This window comes from Hippopotamus amphibius, chromosome 6 (assembly GCF_030028045.1).
Source record: "Hippopotamus amphibius kiboko isolate mHipAmp2 chromosome 6, mHipAmp2.hap2, whole genome shotgun sequence".
Classification (NCBI taxonomy): Eukaryota; Metazoa; Chordata; class Mammalia; order Artiodactyla; family Hippopotamidae; genus Hippopotamus; species Hippopotamus amphibius.
Genome location: NC_080191.1, coordinates 14,802,612 through 14,823,446, shown reverse-complemented (window position 1 = coordinate 14,823,446; position 20,835 = coordinate 14,802,612). Strand labels below are relative to the sequence as shown.

General features: G+C 33.0%; 1 protein-coding gene across 3 annotated transcripts in view; it reads left to right on the top strand.

Moving 5' to 3' along the window:
• The window catches only part of GRIK2 (glutamate ionotropic receptor kainate type subunit 2), a 618,311-nt gene that overhangs the window by 489,827 nt on the left and 107,649 nt on the right, over positions 1-20,835 (top strand). For 2 of the 3 annotated variants that reach the window (XM_057738750.1, XM_057738751.1), the window contains exons 12-13: positions 9,279-9,397; positions 13,122-13,339. The exons of the other annotated variant lie outside the window; for it this stretch is intronic. In XM_057738750.1, coding sequence (XP_057594733.1) covers positions 9,279-9,397; positions 13,122-13,339 — 337 coding nt within the window. The remainder of the gene's footprint in view (positions 1-9,278; positions 9,398-13,121; positions 13,340-20,835) is intronic. 3 annotated transcript variants of the gene reach the window in all.

Below are 20,835 nucleotides of genomic sequence, written 5' to 3'. Positions count from 1 at the left end.
CTTTTACATCTGAGCATAGAAAACACAATACAGCCTTAACTAATATCCTGCTCATTAATGATTTGGAAGGTAACTAAAATTAACTATAGCTATGGAAGTCTTTTCCTTAGAAACCAGTTCTTAAAGTACTTGATGTATGCTCAATTAAAAAATTCCAGCATGAGCTTGTATGACTCATATTCTAATACACACGCAATCACTTTTTTAAGTAAAACAAATTTAATTTACTGAACAATAGGAACTATTTCAGGATATGTGTTTGTTATTGACAACTATCAACATAAAATGTATAGTATCAACTGCTACAGAATATCAGTGATCCCTATTTCTGAAAAGGAAGTGTCATTTAGGTTATATAAACTATTTATTTGGAATGATCACAAAACTAATTTTCTGGCTAAGGATAGTATTTAGAATTAATTATGCACTGAAAGTGGTCTGTTTGGTAGTAAGGATTCAGAAAATAAAAAACTTTTAAACCAACAGGAAACTTAAAAGTAAAATGGTACTATCCCAATATAAGTAGATCATGCCCATAAAGCAGTAGCTCGGAATCAGTTTTGATTGTTGGTGAAGCCTACTGCTAAGACACCACTGTTTTGTTTGCTATGGAATAAAGCTGCTAGTATTTGAGGAAATTGTCTCCACTTCTTAGACTTTCAGAACCATAAAAGATAACCAGACAGGTTAAACTTTACAACGACAAGGGCATTTTTACAGAAATTTCTTGTTGGGAACCCCTGTGTTTTGTAAGGTGTTAGAAAGAGAACCTGGCAGTTCTTGCAATGTGGGAGTTACTTTGGTTTAGAGTGTGAAATCATGTTATTTCTCTCAATTTCCCAAAGTTATATGGCTTTATCTTTGATCATGATTTCTAACAGGCACATAAAAATATTTTAAAGTTACTTCTTGACATTTTCTTTTCTAAAATCAAAGTTAATTAAAAATAAATAATTTTGAATAATAAGCAGACTATCCTAGAAAGTTTTTTTTTTCTTCTTTCAATATATTGAGTTAAATTCCTTTAACTTGATTTATTCCCTCTCAAAGATACTGTGATGGTTCACAAAAATTGCCGAGGCTCTTGCTTTTAGCATTTCTTCATGGATTCGAAGAGATAACTTGTCCTGACAGTGTAGGAGAAGCAGTATTATATTCCATGTGGAAAATAGTTAGAATTCAGGTGGTGTGGCAAAATACAGAGCAAAAATAATATTGTAAAAATAGTTTAAACTTCAGATGAATTTGAACATCCCTTAAGGATTTCATATCTATGCATGTATTATTGAATTTTAACATTTATAATATTTATATTATCAGGCTGGGTATGGTGGTAAATTTAAAAACTGACATTCATTCTGCAATATTTCTGAATAGAAATCAGCTGGTAGTTAATGCATTTGTTAATCAAAATGTGATCTTTTGTTGAAAAATTTGAGAGTATTTTTTGTGTTCCAGTGACATCAAAGCATTAACTTAATCTTAATTTTTGAATGTTCTCAATGTGCAAAAATTGACTTTACAGAGTGCAAGGTATAAGTATGCCAAAAAGTGATAGAACAAAAAGTCTTTTTCTATCCCTAGTGAAAATCAAGCAATTCTTCATTGACTAGAGAGTAGGGGAACTACAAATAATATCCTTTTATCACAGGGAACTGAATTAGAACATAGGAATTCCTTTTTTATGGGGTATGATAATGATTGAACACTGTGAAATGAGATAGAATTGACTTGTTTGCTTATCTGGCTCTAGCCTTCTTTGTGCTCCTGGGCAGCTCCCTGATCTATCTAAATCTCAGCTTTTAATACTAACACTGTTGTTCTTATTTCCACTTATTTGTTGCAGTTCAAAATGAGATAATATAGCTGCATTTGTTTCTGTAATTGGCAAGTATGACACAAAATGATATTATTATTAATTCTATATTTCATTTCTAACAGTTTATTATTTAATCTTTCCTTATCGGGAGTAACTCAATAGGTTCTTTGGTGCCTTGTTTTAAACTTTTCTTTTAGTAAACGGCAACCCTAATTTTCAAAGACTTCGTAAGTTCCCATGTTGTATCTGCTCCCACCAGAGATGTCACCAAAACGGCATAATTTCGATAGAACATGCATGTTTTATCCCTTTCTTTCCTGGATTTTAATCAGCTTTTCTGCCCAAGTATGAGAGCTCTTATAGCTAGCTCTCTTTAGGGCATTCCTGAATTAAATTAATAGTACTTTTGACTCCTAGAAATAGAGTAACCCTTGCCACTCTCAGTCCATTTAGATCCATTTTCTAGATATGTCCTCTCATTTCTGTCCATTTGCTTTTATGCTGGGGATAGTTATAACATCCACTTCCATGTTCTGCATCTCAAATAAAGTACCAAACATACCGCTGGATCCATGCTAACCTGTATTAGCACTAACCTAGCCTGATTACCTATTCTGACCAAGTATATCATTTAAATATATCATTAGATTTATATCAGTTAAGTGTAGTGAACAGTTGAACATGGCTGGAGTGGAGGGTGATTCTTGGAAAAAATCTGTAATTGTGGCTGAAAATATGCCTTATAGTTATTATGTGAATGGTTTCAATGTATACAGATTTTTTTATGTAGTACTTACATGCTTCTCATTTCTCCCCTAAACAATCCAGTCAGCATCACCTGTCACTTCATTATTTAGAAAAAAAAAAAAAAAGGAACAAATTTGGATCCTGTAACCATTCTCATTTGGAAGGACAATTTTATGTTCTCTTGAGAATTCTATAATAGTTTATTCAATACAGTGTATCAGACCTTGGATCAATATTTAAATGATCTATTTTAAATGATCATTTTAAATGATTTAAATGAAACCTATTTTTCCCAGAAATCAAAGAAGTAATATTGAAAATTTGAATATCAAATTTTAGACTTTTAAATTACTTAGGAACTTAAACTGAAAAGTAGTAAAAGATCATTTATTATTACATCCTCAGTTTAATTATATGCCCATGAAAGAAAAAAACAAAACCATAGTCAATATGTAAAGATAATATAGTGCTAAAAACTTTGTATTTTTCATGCTGAAATGTTTGTTTATACTTGATTTTGGAAATGGTCATGTCTATTTTGTTTAAGACAAATTCAGTTTGAATGTTGTTTAATTCCCCTCTTACAACCAATTTATACCCCAAGTTTAACATGAGGTGAAGAATTGTGTCAGCTAAGTAATTAAGCAGAGTAAAACAGAGCAGAAAATTCATAGTATCACAGTTACTACTGGCAAATTTTCAAACAAGTTTTGTTTTGAACTTACGGTGCAGATAAAAGTTGAGGATTATTATGATATGCCAATGATGATGACGATATCAACTCATATTGAATTTAAATCCCGAAATATAAATGAGATGCTTTGTAGGAAGCTCATTGCAGCTTAAGGTATCAGCAAGAAAACAGTGTTCAAACATGTGAAAGTATAGAGCTCATTGGCTCAAAATGGTATATGATACAAAAATTATTTGTGTACTCCCCATTAGTTGTGATGTCATTTGCCTCTGCTATGAAAAAGATGGTCAAATAAATGTTAAATTAGCATTTTGCATAATATGGTAAAAGTATTTCCTCCATGAGCAGACTATTTCATATATTATCTAATTATATTCTTGATATGACTCTAAAGTAAGAAATCTTTAAAGGATTATATACTTTTAGCTAACATTTGTGTAGCACTGTATAGTTTGCAAAATGCTTTGCATGTATTCTCTCTCATGCTTAGTTTCTTTTTTCTCTTCTTTAGAAATAAATCTTCAGCTCAGAGAGATTTAGCAATATGTCACCAAGTACAAAATATACACGTGGCTGAAACTCAAGTTTTATAGTCCCCAAACCTGTAGTCATTCTGTTACGCAATTTTTAGGCACTGAAGTAATACAAATATATTAATAATGATAATTATAATGATAAAAAGCGTATCTAAAGGATCTCATAAAATTTTGAGAATACAAAATTAGCACATGAAATGCCAACAGTAGAGCAGGAGGCAATAAGTAAGATATAGAGATCTGACACAGTAAGCTTTGGGAGAAAAGTAATGGAATTTCAGAAAGGAGTAGGATAGACACAAGCTCGGTGAATCGAATGAAGGGAAGAGGATTTTTCCCTTAGTAGCAACAGCATAAACAAAGACAAAATAAGACAATTGGCCAGTCTACATAATAGCTTGAATAAGGTTAAAAATATTGAGTCATATTATATAGAACCTTGAAATTCAGAGGCATAGAATATTAAACCTGATTCAGTAGCTAATAGAATTGATTGGTTCTAGAGAAGGGGAGTTGCATGGTAAAAAACAATGTGAAGATAGTTTGCAAAACAAAACAGAGAAAACAGGAACCAAGTAGGAACTGAGTTTTAAAATCCAAGATTTAGAACTGAGACAAAAGTGCATGGATGGGATAAAACAAAGAGACATTATAAAACAGAAGTTGATATGGCATATAATGTTTGTTTGCATTTGAGGAAGGAAATTAAAAGAAGACAGAAATGAACTTTAAATCTCAAGAACTCAGTGAAGTGCTATATCATTTTAGAATGGAAAAAATTATGAAGGAGAGTTAGTATGGGTTTAGTTTTAAGCATTTTAAGTATGAGGTAATGGTGAGCTGCCTTAGTAGTAATATATAAAGATGAATGGAAATACTTTGAAAATTTATGGCTATAAATTAAGAGGGTTTTGTAATTATCAGCACAGGAGTTAAAGCCATGAGTGTGTTAGGTCATTAAAGAAGGAGGAAAGATCTGAGAGCCAAGATTTAGCCAGAAAGGATCTCCTGTTAGAGGGAGACAGCAAATACTCAGGAGCACATATCACAGAAGTTAAGAGAGAAGATACCAAAGGGCCAGTGCTCAGTAAGAATTTTATTAGAAGCTGAAAAATGATTAAGTGATAGTCTTAAGGAAAAAGACAGTGGATTCAAAGAGACTTTAACAGAGCTGGAAGCTTAGGGTTAAGGAGGTATTAGGTATAGAGAAATAGGAGGATTATCATCTCAGATGTTTAGCCGAAATTGAAAAAAAGAAAGAGAGGTAAAAAGAGCATCAGAATAATTCAAATATCCTCTAGATGCCCACTAGGTTTAAAACCTTGTGCTAGAAATTGTAGGAGACACAAGGTAAATCAGAGACTGTATTTGCCTGTACTCATTTACAATTAATAGAAGAGGGAAGATATGTGCATTAATTTATAATGAAGAAGCAGGGCTATCATAAGTATGACTTGAAGCTCTTAGTGCTATAGATATGTAAAAAAGAGAGGGGTACCTGAATCAAGTGCTGACTGGTTAAGCTTCTCTAACAAAGATAGCCAAAAAATACAGTGCCTTGAATTGAGAAACATTTATTCCTCTTACTCTACAGTCTATAGGAGTGCAGTCCAAGGATGGTGGGGCTCCTCTGTCATCCTCAACACTGGGCTTCTAATAGTCTGTAATCATCACTGTTTCCTAAAAGATGGAAAAGGAAAAAAGAGTCTAGGGCAAACACCCTTAAAGGGAATTCTCAGGTGTACATATCACTTCTGTTCATATTGCAGAGGCTCAAATGTAGTTGCATACAAGGGAGAAGGGAAGTATAGTTTTATTAGCTGGGCAGCAACGTTCCTAGTAAAACTCAGGCAAGACAATGAATACTGAGGGATAGACACCGGTTTCTATCTTAGATATTTACTCCAAGAAAAGATCAGGAAAACTACAACTAGGTGGTGGTATTAGGTTGGGACTGAAGGACAGGTGTAGGATTTTTGAATAGTGGAGAGGAGTAGAGAGTAGGGAATTACACACTGACGAACAAGGTGAACAAAGAAATGGATAAGAATCAAAATAGGATTTTGGGGGGGAAAGTGGCCAGAGGCTAGTGAATAGGAGAAAAAGCAGTGGAACATAATCCTGGAATGGTATTTTGAAGCACAAGGCAGAGGATCTTAAATTCCATGCTTAAAAGTCTGGATATTTTGTATGTAGACCATAGACATGATTGAAGATTTGTTTTTAATAGAGTTGTATCACTTTGGACATTATCCTGCATGGAAATTAACTGGGTAGCAATATTTGGAGCTTATAAATTTGGAATAAAAAGTAGAAAGACCAGCTGGGAGACTACTGCTACAGGATATGACAACCTGAACTGGGATTAATGCCAATGGAAATAAACAGGAAATGAAGAGGGGAGGAAAGGAACAAATCTTTCTATAGGTAGATTGATAACTGTTTAAGGTCAGGGTTGTGGCGAAAAGGAATGTAAAGAACTAAAATAGACTCTAAAGTGTTCAGAATAAGTGAACCAAGGACGAGGAGCAGGACCTTTGCAGTTGTTGTTGGGGAATGCAGCAGGGATGCTGTTGACAGGGATGAAGAAGACAATAAAATGGGAGGATTAGGGAGAAAGATTATGAGTTCGTGTTGGACATACTAATATTGAAAAGTCTACTGTCAGGCCATTGGAAATTCACTTTAGGTCTAGAGAGTGATTAGGGTTAAATATGTAGATTTGAAGTGAACAAAATATTTTTTATGGGCAGAAAAAACATGGAGGCCAATAGAATTTTTAAAAATGGTAGGTCTGAAGAATTGGAAGAAAGGGATAGATACTGAAGCAAGATATGTTTGAAATAGAAAGGATAGAATTAACATAGCAGTTGATCTTAGAGGGAAGAGGTGATTCAGTTTAGAAAAAAATAGAGAATGGAACTAGAATCAGAGCTGTGTTGACTTAAACATGAGGGAAATAAAGCAGACAAAGGGCAAAGCAGAGCAAGACCAGTAAACTATGTGTGAGGGTGTGTGTGGGGGGGTGTGTCTGTGGGGGGTGGGGTGGGGAGGAACTCACATTAACCACCATTAGGAGAATGTTAATGAATCAAATGGAGATGGAAGAAAAGCTTTCTGAGTGTCACCATGAAGAGCAAATTGCAAATTCAAGTTAAATAGCATGTTGGCTGGCAAGTTCTGCCTCTTTGGGGGACACCGGAAATCTTCATGCTAAGGAAAAAGCAGACAAAGTGGAGAATGTGAAAGCTATACATAATTTGAATTTAAGTATTAATTAGCCATACATTTTTTCCTTTCATTCAATTAAATTATACGTGACTCCCTCACTGCAGTAGACAGTAATCTCTTGAAACTAGTGCCAGTATTTCCAGATTCTTCCTCCACATTTCCCTCCATTTTCCCTTTCCTTCTTTCCTCCTTTCCTCATTTCCTTCCTTCCTTCCCGCCTTCCTTCCTGTCTTTCCTACCTTCTCAGAATTTAAAAAATATGTATATTTTTATATGTACATGTATAAATACATACATACATGGAAAAGAAGGGCAGAATCCTGCATATTTTTACTTCCACCTCCCCAGCCCCTACCACTACATCTCCCTCCTCTCCTTTCATGGAATCCCTTGAAGCACCTATGTAAAACTCAAGGGCTCATGGAATTCTGTGTGAAAACTAGTGATCTTGATCTGCCAGATGATACCATCTCACTCTCTGTGATCATGTTTCTAGGATTTGTCATGTGCAAAAACTGAATCCAGATCTTACAGACCAGCTTTATATTTATAGCTGATATACTCTCAAGAGTAGGAAAAGAACAGTTTAATTATCAAAGATTCAAAATAGGAGTCTGAGTATGTAACTATAGGCAAAGTCACATTTTAAAATATTTATTGTTTAAAAATAGAGTTTATATAACTTGTCCAAGGGCATGGAGCTGCATGGTCCAGCTACAGACTGTATGATCTGACCACTAGATCACATTGCCTCTGACGAGCAATGAATTGTTTAGATAGTTAATTGAAAATGGTAATATTTTTAAAGACAGTCTTGGGTAAAGATTGATGACCAACATTCTAATACTTCAAAATACTTTTAAAAAATGTATATAACTGTTTTCATTATGGTAAAAAGTAATAAGGGAATTTAAATAAAAATAAAATGTGTACAACTGAAGCTGGTTCTACTTCGGTCAGACATAACAAATCAGATCAGAATGTTTAATTACTATCCAATCAACCTTTCTGTTCAGTGTGTCAGCTTAACTTAGAGAACCAAACAAAACATTCCTTTGTTTGTCAAGGATAGGCTATTAAAACAAGGGTGTTCTAAAAATTGCATTCGAAAGATGAAAATGGTTTGTTTGATCTTCTGAATTTTAATATGTCAGAAAGATTATTGGGAAGAAAATTGGGCTTTCTGAAGTGACAGATACATTATTCAAATAACTTTGATTGAATGTGAGATTGTTTAATGCTTTCATAAAGGGCACACACACTAATTTGGTTAATAAAAGAGTGGCTTTAAAACTTGAGATATTAGAGAAAATATTTTGTTAGTTTAGTAATTAGACTAAGTATTTTTAATTATGGCAGTGATATTTTTTGATAGCATCATTAATTGAAAAATATATCTGGATTATAATTAGAGTAAATTAATTTCTGTGTACTTGACAATTTAAAAAGTCCTCAGTTTGAATTAGTTGAGAGATATTATTAATATTTCTAAAATCATCTATAACTGGCCTCAAAAATTAGATTGAATTTCTTTGTCTTAAAACAGTGATTCAAATTAGTTGTAGATTTGAAACCAAACAATAAGTGGAAACCAATCAGTCTCAGTATGCATTGCTGCTTCTAACACTGCTTATTGCCATTCCCTCTGAAACCTATAATGATGTCAGAAGCATGTATCAGAATGCAGTTCATTCTGATTTGGTTTTCTGTTTAGATTGTAGTTTGTTACACATAAAGGTATAAATACATTGTACAATTTTCTTAGTATATAATTATTCACTGATTAGTCTCTGTCACCTTGGTATATCGTTTCTATTATATCACAAAAAATTTGTAAGATGATTTTGTTTCATTTCTTCTGTCTTTAGCAATTTTTCCACAGTTTTAAAAATGTTTATTTCATACCAAAGTTTGTTTTCTTCTTTAATGATTTTCTAGTCTTTAAAAAAATTTTTTTTAAATCCTGCACGTGAAAAGCCTGCATCTTAAAAAATGTTCTTGCTTTACTGATACACAGATTTTCCTCTCATAAGTCATGTATGATAAAGAAATGCTAATTAGTTGATAAGGACAGGGATCTTTAAAACCTAGAACTTGCTGTCGTACATATGAAATTGTACTATAAAAATGCTTATTTCTGGTTTCTACTTAATCTTACCTGTCTTTCTGTTTCTTTTGCAGCAAAAATGCTGGATAGAATGTCTTCTCACTGCCATTTAAATATATTCTTTTCTTCTGTCAATTACCACAGGTTTAGTCCCTATGAGTGGTATAACCCACACCCTTGCAACCCTGACTCAGACGTGGTGGAAAACAATTTTACCTTGCTAAATAGTTTCTGGTTTGGAGTTGGAGCTCTCATGCAGCAAGGTATACGATTCAGCCTGCTATTTCCTTTGGGCACCATGTCCCACTCTTTGCTGGGGGTGACAGTTCTCGCTGGCACAAGTCACTTGCATGGGTGCCTCTCTGCATGTAACCATAATCCAGCTTCTCCATCAACCTAATGCATTTAGGCATTCTCAAATCCCATCCAAGAGAGATTCTGAGAAAATAATTAGCTTTTGCAATTGCACATAGAGTATACTCATCTAACTTTTTCTTAACCCACAGTAGATACATTATCTCATAGATAACCAAGCTAACCTGATCCATTAGCTAGAAGCCGCATTTAAAGTACTACTAAGATTGCATCTCCTTGAGACAAGAATACAGCTCCTGTTTCCTGTCTCATTTTGATGTAAAAAATTCCCTTTCATATCAATTCTTGATGACCAGATGCCTTTGTATTGCATGATTAGTGAATCTACTGCATATAAATTTGCAAAAACAAAATATGTAACCATTTAGTTACCATTTCAAGTAAAATATTAGCTGCATCTGATAGTATATAAGAATATAAAGTATTGCATGCTCAGAAGTGCTTGCAAAAATACTCTTTCACAGTTATTTAAAATTTATAATATTAATGTTAAAAGTAAAGACAACATTTCTTAGAAAATGACATAATACATGCAAAATGTCTTAATGGTATATATATATAACTATGAATTCATTATTTTAGTCTCAGTTCTCCCAAGCTGAATTTATTTTTATTTTTGCTGCTGTGATTTCTTTATTAATCTTTTAATATTTATATATAACATTTAATATTTATATAAATTAATATGTTGGACCTTCCACTCAATATAAAAGATTTCATTAGCCAAGACCTAAGACTATTTTATGCATTTAAAAATGTAATATTTTAAAGTTTTAAAATTTAGTAACTAAAGCAAAATGCTCAAAATTTGAACAACTGACAATGACCGGATTAAGGATAAAAACATATTTCTTTGTAAGAGTTACCACACCTATTGTAAAGGTTTACCTTAAATTTTAATGGTATGTTTATTATCCACTTTGAAGAAATTCATTTGGTAATTGCATTACAGATCTGAAGAAGAGAAAATTTATTGTTAAGTTATAAAATGTTGTTTATAAAAAGGGTACTTTGCTTTTGCATGTTTAATATTATTCATAAATCCATTAATTCATTGTTGTTTCATTTATAAACTATTTCCTAAACTGAAAATAAATAATTACATGTTAAAAGGAAAAGAAATAATTTAACAAATACATGTTGCAAGCAATCCTACCAAGTTGAGATAACTTTTCCTTTAAAAATATAAGCTTCCTTATATATAGCTATATAGGTATTTAAACCTAAAACTTGAAAAGTCAGGGAACTGTTACATGAACTAATCTGTTTGTGGCATCTCTTTCTAAATAAAATGAATAATCAGTATTTGTATTTGCCCTTTCCTACATTTTGGGTCTAGTTTTTTTTTTTTTCCCCACCTTGGATTTATTTACAGCTGGAAGATAATGTTGGAGTTCTTTTAAAATTTTAGAAGTGAATAAAAATCTATCATATGAGACAAGCATCTTTTATAAGTAGCACTGGGTTATGCAATTCACGCAGGCAAATTGCTAGTCACCTGCTAATAACTAACCTTAATAGCCTGGAACAAGTTATTCTCATGATAAAGACCTGACCATAATAAAAAATTTTAAATTATTTATCCTACCACTTTGAAAAATAAAATATCCCTTTTTTACGTATATTTTATAAAATATTTGGAGATTTTTATATTTGTATACTGGTGAGATGAACTTGATATCTGTAAAATCTAGCAATAAGAAATAAGACTATATCTGATATCTCTGAAAATGATGACAAGGAAGCCAAGCAATGAAAAATTCAAATATACATTTGCTTTGCCACACAACTACTTCACTGCTGGTGGATACATGACAGAGGAACCCATTCTATGCTGGCTGATGCCCAGCTCCCCAGGAATTAGTGGGATATAGTGCTGGACATGACGTTACCTTGAGTACATGACAGTCAGCCCCTAACCAGGCTCTGATTCACAAGCCTAGGAGGTACTCGCTTTAAGTCCTTGGGTAAGATATGAACTTGTGGTAATTGGGCCATTTTTGTCGATTGTCTCCATTGTTCTTTTCTTTCCCCGTCTTGTTTGACTTTATTGGTGTTGTTGTTCAAAAAAAAAAAAAGAAAAGAAAAAAGGTAGATTGGGCAGCCACAGCTGCTGACCATCTTGGGAGTATTTATTTTAGTGTTTCGGTGTCCGAGTGTGTGTCTGACAGGGCCTAGGAGCAACTACATCAGAAAGGTACTTTTCGGTTTTTTTCCTTACAGAGTTGTAGGCAGAGTCTGGAGCTGGAGTTGGCTGTCATGTCCAAGTCTGTCTGCTTTTTAAAATGTTGTTTGTTTGTTTGAAAATGGAAGGGTAAAATGAACTGCAGTGTAAGATGGGCTGTTGTGACAGAGCCAAGTGATGATACCACTTCTTTTCAATCTTAACGTAAATAATTTGTATTTTCCATTCCATCTGAAGATATGTTACCTTACTACATCCATTATTATATTAAAACTTATATAAAACAAAACAGAAAATGGATTCAGTCCATCTTTGCTTCATTCCATTTTACTTAAACCCTATTAAAATTAATTTGTAGCCAATGCTTTCTTGATTATAAGTTCACAATGATTAAAAGTGAGTAGTAATATATATATATCCATAAATTTAGTATACTTTTGTATAAAAAAATTACACATGCTGCTGTGTATTCATTTCCATATTGACTGCAAATAAGGTGGTAAAACCAAAAGACAATTTAAAAATTGTTAGAATTTTATTTTATAATCTAAATTAATTAAAATTAATAATACTCAAAAGCAAAATATAATTATCAGATCTCATTCTCTTATTAATACCATGAGCAGGCAACTCCAGCCATGTATTGTAATATAATTATGAAATTTTTATATGTTTGTAAAAATAAATTTATGCCAATTTAACTATCCTTATTCTGACTTCCCTCAATGAGGCTAACTATAGTGATAGGAGACTTTTGTTTATGTATAAGAAAATAATTGACTACCTATTTGAAAGTAAAAATTGGATTAAAACCCCACAGCCCAAGAAATGTGGATAATTAAAATTATCTTCCTACAACATTACTTTTTTTTTTTTTAAAGAGCAAAGAATTCTTTTCTTTTTCCTTTCAGTACAACATTACTTTTTTTAAATGGCAGTATAGACAAGATTTTTGAGTTTCATGCACATGAAAAATGAAACTGTACATACATAAAGCTTGTTAAGAAATGGATCAGAATGTATATTAAGTCATTTCTTCTAAAACCCACATAACTAACAAGATATGAAAACCTATAAAAGTGGTTTATAAACTAAGGAGATATTTCTCCCTTCTAATGATATTTTTATAAATGTTATCCAGTCACTAATATGTAATTCTTATTTTGCACTGTCTCAGGTAGAATTTGAGTCTCCTGTCACTATACTTAAACACAGTATAAACACAGTATGCCCTAAGAGTCTATGTATTATCTGAAATTAGCCTCTGCTCTCCCAATGGTTGTTCCTTGCTTCCTAAAGAGATATGTAAATCTATGATTTAAGCTTTTATTACACAGTGATTCCATTCTGCCACTGTGACCAAAAGTACCTGACTGCTGATCAAATTCTCTGTATTCGTTTCACCTTTCCCCCCCAATCTCTGTTAGGTTCTGAGCTCATGCCCAAAGCGCTCTCAACCAGGATAGTGGGAGGCATTTGGTGGTTTTTCACACTTATCATCATTTCTTCGTATACTGCTAACTTAGCCGCCTTTCTGACAGTGGAGCGCATGGAATCCCCTATCGACTCTGCTGATGATTTAGCTAAACAAACCAAGATAGAATATGGAGCGGTAGAGGATGGTGCAACCATGACTTTTTTCAAGGTAAGTCCTACTGGTTATCTGAAATGTATGTATTAAAATGATAGAATGCAAACAAAATTTTTTCTATTAATGAATGCAGAGCAACCTTGTTATATGTGCAGAATAATCAATAGCGTATTCCTCAGGGGGTGGAGAGATATACAACTAAAAATATGGCCATCGAGGCAAAATATTTTAATACATGCAAAATGGCAAGGAGTTGTTGCCTTGTAAATACTCCATTTTTGTTTGGAGGAGAATCTGTAAAAAATTACATTATTTTTCCCCAACAAAGTTTTATCTTTGAATGTAAATAAATAAATAAATATATTTACTAAAAATTGAGTAGTAGTAGAATCAGACCCTACAAGGGGTGGGTATTCCAGAAGAATAGAATGATTACATGTAAAAATGTTTTCCATACAGACATTTCTTTCTGTTATTATGAGACAAGGTTTACTTGTTCAGAGCCTACAGAAAAAGAAGGAAAATAAGGACTGGTAGAAACAAGTAGAAGCTGTTCCTATTCTCTGGACGTTCATCCATCTAATATTCTGGAAGGCACAGAATCTCAAAATGGGCTACCTCATTGAACTCGCAGTGATTTTCAGTGGGATAGCCTGTGGAACATCTAAATTGAAAGTGTGCTTGCACCAAGTTCCAGGCATATAGAGTATCTTGCCCTCCTTTTATTATTCAGATCTTCTCCTTACTTCCACTGATCTCACTGGGCCAGAGTAGACCCAATGAGGAGTTCCCATGTTAGGGAATCCATATCGCTTTATAACTTCTTTTCAGTTTACTAAACATTTTTATCTTGTTTATAGTTTGGGCAGACTTTTAAGCCTTGGTATTTTCCTTCACTTCACACAAATTGGCAGTTCAAGTGGGCAGTAGAGGTGGTAGATTTTTTATCTTTTTAAAAAACAATTGACTCAAGCTATAAAACAAATTCTTTCAACAAACATTCAATAAGCGCCTACCGATACCAGAAATTGTCTACACCTTGGGTATGCTAGAGCAAATAACGTCTAATTCTCACTTTTAAGAAAGTTATAGTTTAGTTGGAGACAGGGAAGACTAGATCAATGATCATATAACTGGGTTTTATTTGACTTAAATTTGCCAAATAATTATGCATCTTTCTTTGTAAATCTTCTTACCAAATTAAATCAGCTTTTTTTTTTAGGGTTCTGGAGGACACCAAATATGCAAAGAATGAGATAGATTGATTGTTTTAGTCAAATCTATACAATTCTTAAAATTTAATTACTTTCAAAGAGAGTATTTCTTATGGCTAGGTTAAAGATTGGACGTATATTTTGCATTTAATTGAAAAATTATCATTTAATCAAATTTATTAAATTGACCAAAACATTATGATTAGTATGGTGCTATTTGACTATATTAACTACAATAGGATCCGTTTTCCCCAATTGAATATTTAATATTAAGAGAGATTTTTTTCTTATAAAAAACTTTTTTTTAATAAAAAAGAAAGTAGCTGTTGAAAATTCTAAATGTACATTGTCAGTGTCAGTAACTTTGCAGGGAATGAATGTATGATGCATTTAAATTATTACAGTATTCAAGGAACTTTTGAAGTTGTGTTTGTACAATAATACAAACAAAATACTAATGCTAGTGATTTGATACCAGAAGTAATTATTTCTGTTTCACAAACATTTCAGAGTTTAAATTTTATTTTTAACTCAAATATCCTGTTTCAAAGCTCTTATATATTATGAGCAAGGTATACCTCTGGAAAATCAATGTTTAAAAATGTTCTCCTTTTCCCTGTCTTTAGGCTTATTTTCTCCCTTTTTTGTCTTTCCAGTCTTTCCAACTTCTGTTTTGTCTTTTTTGTTTTTTGTTTAGTTCAGTGGCCCTCTTGCGGTGTCATTTTGCCTAACTTCACTTTTCTTTGCTACTCACTTTTCTTCTTACTCTTTTCATCTCTTGTTTTCTTTTTTACACACAGGGGTGCCCCTGGCACCCAGAGAAAATTGACATGAAACAACTTTCTGTTTCCAACAGCACAGACTCTTTCTGTAAAACTGCAGTCTTTTGGAATGCCCAATAGTCACTATAAAAAAAAACCACACATTGATAATCACTAAGTTGACTACTATGTTGATAACTTTATCACATGCTGAATTCTTACTGTTGAAATTTGAAAAAAAAAAATTAGAATGTAAAAGGACACAGTAAATGTTGATTTTTCTTTAGTTATTTTAGTGTAGCCCTAAATGATACTAATTTTAACCTCATATTTTGGCTTCTTGGACTATATACTTATATCAGCCTTTGGTATGAAATTAAAAAAAAAAAATCCCTAGCAGTCTAGAATTGCAGTAATTGCGTGGTCATTTTGAAATTCCACAATGAATCAGAAACTATTGTGTATAGTCAATTTACATCTGATATCATTCTTTTATTTCTTAATTAACAGCAATGCATACAAACACTCTAGGAAGCATCTTTAAGGCATTGATTTCTAAAGGAATTTCCATCCTGTTTTCACTAATTGAACAAGACCCTGCTGTTAGCTAATTATTCTGGAACAGCTCAGTTCCAGAAAATTATTTTAAAGAATGGTAAAGTTGTGTTACTACAAGCAAGAGCTGGCTCAAGATACCTGGCCTTAAGGGGGGGGGGGAGGGGGCAAGTCTTCAGTATTGTGAAACACAGAGCCATTCTACAACATTGAACAATTCCTCTCTCAAAGAACACGCTTGACCTTGTTCATTGACCTTACATGTATATTGTCTTCAAGAAGAGTTCGTCTTTTCTTCTATATCCATTACACTCTACACAAATGCTCTCCAGGGATAAATGTAAAGCCATGACTGGCAAAATAACTCAAAATTGATCTCACCCCAGGGCTGAACACTGTACAGAATTTTACCAAGCAACATGCACATTCTTTTCTCCTTAGAGTATAAAGATTAGGAGAATGAGTACATATAGAATACTGACTCAAAAATAACTCAGCTATAGCCTGTAGATGTTATGGTCTCTTTTGAGAATCCCTATATTTTCAAAGTGAGTCATATGTTTTACAAAATGAGGCAGAAATCACCTGTTTCTGTGCAACCTGTGACTCAGGGTTTTCAGTTTGTACAAATTCTCTCTCTGGGTTTGGTCTCCCTGAAATCTCTGCCTTTGCCACCTATACTAATAGAGTCTGTCCTTCTAAAAGTTATCAAAGGAAATACACGTCCTCTTTTATGGTTATTAAAAAATAATTCTGCCACATGTTAAAAGGACATTTAAATGGTATCAAAAATCTAATGTAAATCACTAAATACTTCTGAACACATAGTCTACAATTTAGAATAGTTGTTAAGAGCGAAAGAAACTGTGGAATCAGAGAAATCTGAGCTTAATTCCTGGCTCCACCACCTACTGGCTGTATTTAGATAAGACACTGCCCCTTGTAAGCCTCTGACTCCTCATCTCTAAATTAGAATGATTAACAGAACCATTCTCGCAATTTTTTTAATGTTAAATGAAAGCTCTACATGATATGCTAACCACATAATAAAAGCTTGATAGACATTATAAATTACTGTTACTAGAATACATGGCTAACTTTAAAAATTCAGAGTTTAGAATGATTTTAAACAGTCAAGTGAATTATGTTTCTATGACCCACTAGATAAATAATTTTAAAATAGACTTTAAAAGATCACACTGTGTTTATCTTATTTAAATTGCTTCATTCTTCCCATTATTGTTGTCATGAAGAAGGAATAGTTTGATAACTGAAATTTTTAAAAACTCAGTGGAGCAGTTTTCAGAAGCGATTTTCAAGACTATGTACTGTGAAATAGTATATTGAGGTGCAATTAACAATTCTTTGGGGAATTTATGCCAAACCATATGTAAAGGCAACTTTAAAAAGTATTTAATATGAAAAAAAGTTCATTCTTAATTTTAACTTTTTTTTTTAACCTAATGAGTATGATGTCTTATTTCAGTCAGTTTCAACATGCATCTTAGGTTCTCAATGATATGATATGGATGTTCAGTTTTAAGAATCAATTTTTATTCAATAAAGATTTACTTTTGTCTTCTGTGGCAGGGATTATGTTAAATCTTATAGAAATATTGTGTATCTCCAAGCACCTCCCAACACCTGTCGACCTCCTGTATATCTTTCCATTTATTTTACTATCATCCTGTTTCATAACAGCATCATCTCTGTGCAGGGGTTTGCAACATTTCTCTTTCTCAATTTTTTCCCTGTTGTTCTCTACGCTGCTGCCAGGTGACTTAACACCCTCCAGAATCACCCCCTTTCTTTGCCTTAGGATAAGAACCTAGCTCCTTATCAGGTTTACAAAGCACATCATGGTCTGGCTTCTTTTTATTTTTTAGCCAGCTGTTCTCACACTCTAAACTCCAGCCAAACTGGTTAGTCCCCTATTGACTGCATGATATACCTCCTGTTATGTTTTGTTTTGTTTTCATTTTTCCATTTCTGTCCTTATCTACCAACCAAATTGGTTATATTTTCTTTATTTCTTAGATCCAAATTCAATTAATCCAGGCAAATTTTCTTGATCCTTTCCCCTACCCAAATCAACCTAGTCTGGGTAAGGTACTCCTTTTTTAAATTCTCTGAGCATTTATACCTCAGTCATCATTAAATTATCACCCCAAACTGTATTCCATTAGTTCTTCTGTTTCCACACAGCACCGCACAGCACGGGGACATGGATTGAATCTGTATCATTTACTGTGGGGTCTCTAGTCCGCAGCACCGATTGTGCATGTGTTTTGGGCTTTATCAGTTATCAGTTGTCACAGTAATGTTGCTTAACAAAGGATCAAAAACTCTTAGTGGTATGTAACAAAAACCTTCATTAACCTTATAAGTCAGCTGTCCTACTCCTAGAAATTTGGAGGCCCAGAGGCTTTTCTACCTTTGGAACAGACTCTATTTCTGCTAAGCATTTGTGGCCTTTAAATATATCCAATTGAGTCCATTTATAATATAAACCACAACCACAGGTCCTATTAAAATGTGCTTCTCTCTAGACTTAATCGTTGCTACTTTGGACTAGAAGCTTTTTAATCCAGAAGAGAAAATCAATCGACAAGGCATTTCCTTAAATTTTTCAGAGGTTTTAACAAAGCACTTCAAGGCAACATGCTTAATCTGATTTTCAGTTAATGCCTGGAGCCATGTTAAAACAATTTTGAGAACTTTTACTGGCTTGAGATACTGAAGATTGAAAACACTTTTATTACCCAATCATACAAATTCTAGCTCCTCTATATCACCTCTAAAATTCTGTTTGCAAACTGCACAGTTCTTTTTAAAATTATTTCCTTCTCTTCTTTGTTGTTCTCCTTCTTATTGTTAATGTTCTCTCTCTTTCTTACACTACTTTATCCTATGTAGCTGAATTTACCAGCTGATACTTTGAATATTGTGTCATTTTGTCTGAATATTTCTTTGTCCAAGTCCAGAAGATTATTAATGTTTTCTATCTTCTAAGTTACTATAATATAAAGCACACTTTGAAAATATTATTTCCTCCTGGGTTTACAGATCCCCATTTTCCCAGCCTCCTCTAGCGATTTCATTGTTATCTGCTATCAGTGTTACATAGTTAGATTTCCTTTAAGGCGGCAACTCACTTTTTTTTCCCACCAAATTCTGTACAGTTACCTATTGGCATAGTGAATATTGCATTCACTGATGGAACACCTATGACAGAGGGTTTTAGGTAGAATGCGTGTTTACTTTCAAAATTTTTCTATTCTGTAGAGAGCTAAAATGGTTTCTTCAAAATATGTAGCCCTCTATGGCATTTCTGTTTTAACCTTGGGTTAAAAAGTCAATTTATTTGGTAGTATGTGACGGTTGCAGTGTTAGGAATGCAAGCAAGTGGATTAATCCATGGGCAGAGGGGGTAGTTTTATTTCTTGTTACTTAGCAACAAAGAGGGTTTTATTTTGTTTTGTTTTGTTTTTCTTTGTGCATAGTTTCCTTCTTTAGAAGAACTCAAAGTGCATTGTAAATGCCAGCTCATTAATCTTCACAGCAGCCCCTCAGGAAGGTAGGAAGCAATTATCATTATGCTCATTTAACAGATGAGGAAACTGGGCCATGGAGAGGTTAAGTGACTTATTAATTATGAAAGCAATAACCAAGGGACTCATAGTATCAACAATAAAAGTAATAGCCAAAGACATCATGGCATAACCATCATTACTCAGAAGAGCTAAGTGCATTAGTCATTTCGGTTCACCCACATGACCTCAACTGCTTGATCATATTAAGTTTCTCAAACATTTGCCTTAAGCCATTGGGGCAGATACAACTATAACATGTTCTTTATAGTCTGCTACTTATTCTGAGCTTATCAGTTCAATGGTCTTCTAAAATTAAATTATGCTGGGGTGACAGTATAAGTTTTTAAGCCTGAACTGCTTGTGTGGCATGCCTGTAATGATTTTTTGAAAGCTCGAGTGATTTTTGCTTCTTAAATGCCAAAAGAACATAAGTAATTTTTGAGTCAAGGGATAGAATGTAAAAAGTTGGCAGTTTACATCATGCACTTAATAAATGGATTTAGAAACATACCATTCATTAGATATTTCTTAATTTCTGCAAAACGTTATCTGTTATTTTTATTTGGAACAGTGGTGGTAATGCAATTATAATATATTTACTGTAAAGAGATTTATACATTAGAAAAGTAAATCTCAACATGGCATCTATAGTTACTTTTCAGATTGAAAAGTGTTTTCTGAAATAAATGTTTATTTTCCTCTTCTTATATTGCTGGTAAAATACTTGGGAATTTTCATTTTGTATATTCAGGAAATTGACCTAAAATAGTTTTTGAAAACTGGAAAGATATTTAAAATTTATTTTTATTGCAATATAATCAACATATAACCTTGTGTAATTTTAAGGTGTAGAGTGTGTTGATTTAAGATATTTATATTTTGCAATATGATTGCCACAATAGTGCTAGCCAATGCCTCAATGACATCATAATTATCATTTCTTTTTTGTGGCTAGAACAATTAAGATCTAGTTTCTTAGCAACTTGGAAGTTTATAACACAGTATTGTTGACTGTAATCACTATGCTGCTCATTAGATCTCCAGAATGTATTCTTTAAATGACTTTTATAGTTTATATAGCAAATTTCTAGTGAAGTATGGTCATCACAAAGAAAAGTTTCAATAATTATTTGCACATGGATAGAAATTGAGTATGTTTTTCATTGTGTACCAGATTTTTACTATTTTACATATTCTAATCATTTTCCACCATTATCCAGAAGGGATTCTTTGATAATATAATAATTAGAAAATTCATTATAGTACTTTAGTAAGTACAGGAATTATTTCTTAAATATTCGCTCATGTAAGAGATGCCCTGTTTATTTAGGTGTTACTAACCAGCCACATAGCTTTCTTTTCAGGTAATTTTATTTACTTGGAGTCAAATTATGCTTACTAATGACACCTCCTCTTCTCCTCAATAA